Raw genomic sequence first — 5,702 nt, 5'->3', positions numbered from 1 at the left:
TTAAAAAAAAAAAAAAAATAAAATCATATAGTTGAAGTCCTGTATGTGATGTAGATAAATATAAATATACAGGAAAGTTTGCAGTGGTTTTACATTATTGCAACTTGCTCGCCTCCCCATGCACCCCAGTTTGAAGAGGAGTATTTACTACTGGGTCGTGAGTAGCGCTGGGTCGCGCTGAGCTCCGTCTGCCTGAGCATCCTTGTGTCTGCCGCCGTGCTGCGGCACCTAAGTCTGCTGTAAGGTTTAATCCTTCTTTCTTTAGCAAGCAGAAATAAAGTGCTTCGGCCAAAAATGAGATGCCAGAATTTCCCTAATCTTTGTAGATGTGTTTATTTCTGATTAAATTCCGGGGCATCCACTGTAGGCTCAAGTTATCCTTTACACGTTGGGGAGAACAGAGGCGGGACGTCTAGTGTGGGGTTTGTACCTGTAAAACCCTCATAACAGTGATTTTGTGAGAAGTGTTGATGTTCCTTGAGCTTTCCACTCTTTTGGAAACCTGCCAGCCCCTTCAATTATGGTTGGGGTTTTTTTTTTTTATTTTATTTTATTTTTAATGAGCTGGCTGTGTTTTCAGGGTGAGCTCTGCAATACCCTTCAGCGAAGCCGCCGGGATTTGATTACCCCAACGGCCGGCGGATTTCAGCCGCCTTTGCTGAGGGTGTTAAAGCATTAAAGTCGGCGAAGTGCAGCATTCAGCACCTCGTCCCTGGCAACGCCAGCCTTTTCCCTATTGATTCCGCTTTTGGTCTGGCTTTATTCCAGATTTCCAAACCCTTCTTCCTTCCTTTCCCCTCCCCTCGGTTTACGTGAGCTGCCGCCGCATCCTTCAAGCTTCCAGCACACACCGCTGCTTTAGAATTGCAACTTGTCAAATTTTGGATGGTTATATATCATGCTAAATACGATGTACCTTAGCTGGATTTTTATAGTACAGATGATTGCTTCCAAAATTATACCAAATTCCACTGGAGGTGTTTTGTTTTGCCAACCAGAAAAATTCCCAATGACTTGCAGGTTTTTAGGGCAGGCGATTGTCTTAAATTTGGGGGTTGGTTGGTTTGGTTTTTTTACATGCAGCTTTTTTTTTTTTTTTTTCCTCTACAACATCTAAATATTAATTTCATACTTGACTCTTACAATGTTGACAAAATAGACAAGACTGAGAAAATACGTTTGTTTAACTCAGCCCAAGTAGTTATAAAACATCATATACAGACTTCACGTATAAAGCTTTATACCTGATAGCCCAGCGAGAAAACTTCATGTAGTCGATAGCAATATGGTCCCTTGCTATGGTGACTGTCATACCAAACTATAAATGGGTTTGATTTTATTGCATTAGACCTGGCTACAGTGATTTCTCGAAGCTGGAGTGTTTCGGGGTAAAAGGATGGGTCCGCTGCCGACAAAGCTGGGTCGCAGTGTCAGACCAGGTCCGCGTGTGATGGTAACGCCCGTCTGTTTTGCAGTAAGCTATTATGTGTAATTAGTTATCTGCTCCTAAGAATGGCTGGTTCAGGGTTAACCTGGCTGTTGCCTGAGCCCGTTAGTGTCAGGCACGGAGGCTGCTTAAATGATAAACAGTAGTAGAAGGAATTGAGCGAGTACATCTGTCAGTAGGAAGCTGGACTGGGGGGAAAAAAAAAAAAAAGGAATTTAAAAAAAAATAGTTTGATGCTAATAATACTTTTTATTATTCTTTCTTCACTCATTATATTAAAGAAAAAAATTCAGCTAGATCCATTGAGCTTCTAAACTGTAAGAAGGGGAGCAAGAATAAAGAAATGCTGTTAAGTGTCTGCTCCCCTGTAAAAAAAGGTTTGTAAGATTTTATTTTTTTTTTCTGAAATATATTTTGTCTTCTTACTTTCATGCTCATTTTTTTCTTACTCCTATCTTCGCATAGCACTTAGAATTTAAAATAGCATCCTAGGGGCAACGGATAGAAGGCATCCTGCAGTCTCTTCGGGCAGGGGTTACCCAGAGAGCGCTTTAACCGCTCGCAGCGGGCAGAAGGGCTGCTCCGTATCTCACAGAGCCTTGAAAAATAAAACAAATAACGAGCTGTAATATCAGCTGAGATTACTTGCTGCCCTTCCTCTAAGGGTCTGTGTGCTCCCTACGGCAGTGGCAGTTTCTGGTGCCCTTGCTGGCAGCTCCCATGCCCGGCTTGGCGAAAGCCTTCCTGCTGCTGACATCCCTTCAAAGCACCAGAGAATTCCTTTTTAAGTCTCCTTTTTTTAAAGGTTCCAGGTGTGCGCTGAATTTGGATTTAGTCCCAGGTATCACGGAGAGGCTGGGAATAAGGTTCACTTCTGAGTACCGCACGTGAGGCTGGCAAAAAGGTGGTGTGAAAGTTGTTTTGTATACATTCGAGCTTATCCAGAGATTATTTCTGGTGGATTCTCCCAATTTACGTTGAAAGGAAGGATTTTCTAATGGTTATTCTAATGGTTGCCAAGATCCTGGATTTTTTGTGCCTGTTATTAGGCAGTGCTATGAAATATCCTGTAGAAATTGTAATATTAAATATATTCCACTGAAACATGGGGGAGCTTTGTTGTGCGGTATTACGATGGTTATAATTTTAGCAATGGGTGTAGGGCCACCATCTGGATGCGTTCTGCCATTTGCGAAATACAGACAGTAATGTTTGTGTGCTACGCCAAAGAAAATATATTTAAATCAAGCAAGACTGGCTAATGGCTGAGATGGCAGCCTCTTACAATTAATATGTTCATTAGGGACTGGGTAAATGCACAGCAAATTAATAACAAGGTTTATTTTTTCCACATAAATCTTGATTTAGAGGGACTAGGGTATTTCCAGACAAGCTCATTTATCTACAACTATTAATTTCCCTGGATTTCTCTATAGTCTTCAAAGCGGCAGCACATTCTCATCACACCTTTTATCTAACCTTCTCTACACTGGAAATTATTTTCTGGTCTCACAAAACCTGAAATTCTCTGTTTGGAAGGCTTTGGTGAAATGCTTTATAGCTCGGAGACTCAGAGCTGTGGCACTCATGTTCTCCAAAGACTGTGTGTATGTCTACAGGAAAGCAAGGTGGGGTAAGGAAACTCCAAAAAGTGTTTGTTACAGTTAATTTAAACTTTGGGGTTGTTACTGGTCTGCAGGGTGGTAAAAGCCCACCTGGTCACCCGTCGGAGCCCCGCTGCTCCTCCTCATGCTCGTAGCAGAAGGTATAATACATGGAGTTATGGCAACAACGGCCAAAAATATGTGCCCAGTTTCTGATGTGCATTTATTCTCGAGATTCCATCTACTGGTACTTATGGTTTTTCTTCTTGTATATCAAAGTGCCCCCAGACTCCGTCCCTCGGTGTCCTCAGCTGCTGTGTTTTACTGGTGCAGAGTAGCTTTTCTGGCCTGATTTCTGGCGTTGTCTTTGAACGGTGGCTGAGCGTTATCTTCCTGTTCTTGGATTTAAAACGTTCTTAATGAATTCTTAATGCGCACAACCGGTATCTTCCTTTTCCCTCTGCGTCAAAACTCAAAGTTAAATAAGGTAATGGGAGAGTATAAAATAAGTTTTAAAACTTTTGTCATCTAAAGTAAACATTGCTTTTTCTTTTAGCTTCGTTCCATCGTGAGGAAAAAACGTAATAGTAATTTGACCTTAGAATTGATCTTTTGCTTTTGTTTTCGTTTAGGTCCAGGATGGAACATTACTGCTCGCTCATGCTCCTCTGTGTTAGTTTTGTGTTTGCCCAAGCTTTACCACCCAATGGAACCGCATTACCACAACCAACAACAACAACAAGTAAGGACATCGCTTAATTTGCGGGAACGGGAGTGGGTGTGCAAAGGGACTTCGGGTGAGGTCCCCCTGGTGACATAGTCCTGGATATTTTTCCAGGACTTTAACCCCACTAATGAGCTTCTAATCTTGCCACGTGACCTCGGTATTTGATCTCCATAGGACTGGTGCTGTACTCGTTACTTTCTCTTTCCCACGTACGGGAAATGCGCAGATGGCTTTGGGAGAGGTGGAGAAGCGCAGGGCATCTCCTTCTGCCTGGGCTGCGAGCCCTCCACCCCCCAGAGCTGTCAGTGCGGAGCTGCACCACGATGGGGTGTGGGCTCAGATAATATGAAATAAAGACATTATCAATTAGACAGCAGGACGAACATCATGAGGAACTGGTCTTTGTATGTGTTCTGTCCTTTCTAATGATCCAAGCTAGGGCAAGACTTGAGGAGTTGGACAATAGTGCAGGTGTCCTGCATAAGGTTAAGTGAGGTGGAAAATGGAAAAGCCTTTTTCAAAGACCTGAGAGCAATCTTCTGCTCACCAGTCCACTGCAGCATCTTTTATTCATCCTCATTTCTATTTTTGGAATGTCTTCCTCTTGCTTCATGCCCTCCTACAACTACTCCCTAACACATTGCAGTCCTGGAGAGGGGCTCGTTCAGGTCAAAGAAGGGTTTGTTGGGGTTTTTTAAGATACTGATTCTACTAGTATGTGATGGGATGATGTATTTTACTTGCACATGTCCTTATCCTTCATAACCCCAGCAAGCTGTCTCCGATAGTGCGCGGTGTTTGTCAGGCAGTGGTTCCCCCTCTAGGTGGTGGCAGTGCGTGAGGCCACGCTTATGTCAGAGGGGGATTTCTGAAGGGATAGCTGCTCCCTCGGCTTGGTTGAAGGGAAATAAAACTGATGATGTTCCGCATAAACAGCGTGGTGGAAAAGTTTTTAGATGACTATTATTGACACCCAGTCTTTAGAGAAGGGTGTTTTTGTGGGTTGGTCGGGTTTTAATCTGCCTGTGAACTTTAGACCCGTATGGAAGGAGAGCCAAGCAAGAATGCCTGATGGCTGCTTTGATTGTTTTGGTCCTTAGTTGTAGGCAGTTAGGTGTTAGGTGTTTGCTTTCACCAAAGGGGGCTGGAGGGAGGGGATGCCATCCAGAGGGACCTGGACAGGCTGGAGAGGTGGGCCCATGCTGAACTTCATGAAGTTTAACGAGGCCAAGTGCAAGGTCCTGCACCTGGGTTGCAGCAATGCTGAGCACAAATCCAGGCTGGGTGGAGAACGGCCGGAGAGCAGCCCTGAGGAGAAGGACCTGGGGGTGTTGGTGGATGAGAAGCTCACCATGAGCCGGCAGTGTGCGCTGGCAGCCCAGCGAGCCCCCCGCACCCCGGGCTGCATCCCCAGCAGCGTGGCCAGCAGGGCGAGGGGGGACTGTGCCCCTCTGCTGCGCTCTGCTCTGGGGAGACCCCCCTCAGTGCTGCCTCCAGCTCGGGGGGTCCCACCAGCAGAAGGACACGGAGCTGTTGGAGCGGGGCCAGAGGAGGCCCCGGAGATGCTGGGAGGGCTGGAGCCCCTCTGCTGGGAGGACAGGCTGGGAGAGTTGGGGGGGTTCAGCCTGGAGAAGAGAAGGCGAAAAAGGGGAGACCTCAGAGCCCCTTCCAGTGCCTAAAGGGGCTCCAGGAGAGCTGGGGAGGGACTCTTGATCAGGGAGGGGAGGGATAGGATGAGGGGGAATGGTTTCAAACTGGAAAAGGGGAGATTTAAATGAGATATCAGAAAGAAATTTTTCCCTCTGAGGGTGGTGCCCATAGCACAGGTTGCCCTGAGAAGCTGTGTCTGCCCCATCCCTGGAGGTGTTCAAGGCCAGGTTGGACGGGGCTTGGAGCAACCTGGGCTGGTGGGAGGTGTCCCTGC

The 5,702-nt window shown here is 45.8% G+C and overlaps 1 protein-coding gene across 1 annotated transcript in view; it reads left to right on the top strand.

Moving 5' to 3' along the window:
* The first annotated feature begins 3,690 nt into the window (after positions 1-3,690).
* Positions 3,691-5,702, top strand: part of PTPRE (protein tyrosine phosphatase, receptor type, E) — a 40,065-nt gene continuing 38,053 nt past the window's right edge. The window contains exon 1 of the mRNA XM_009892717.1: positions 3,691-3,793. Within this exon, the coding sequence (XP_009891019.1) occupies positions 3,691-3,793 (103 nt within the window). The remainder of the gene's footprint in view (positions 3,794-5,702) is intronic.

This window comes from Charadrius vociferus, unplaced genomic scaffold (genome assembly GCF_000708025.1).
Source record: "Charadrius vociferus isolate BGI_N301 unplaced genomic scaffold, ASM70802v2 scaffold38, whole genome shotgun sequence".
In the NCBI taxonomy this organism is placed as follows: Eukaryota; Metazoa; Chordata; class Aves; order Charadriiformes; family Charadriidae; genus Charadrius; species Charadrius vociferus.
The sequence above is the reverse complement of the archived record's forward strand: the minus strand, read 5'-3'. Positions and strand labels throughout refer to the sequence as shown.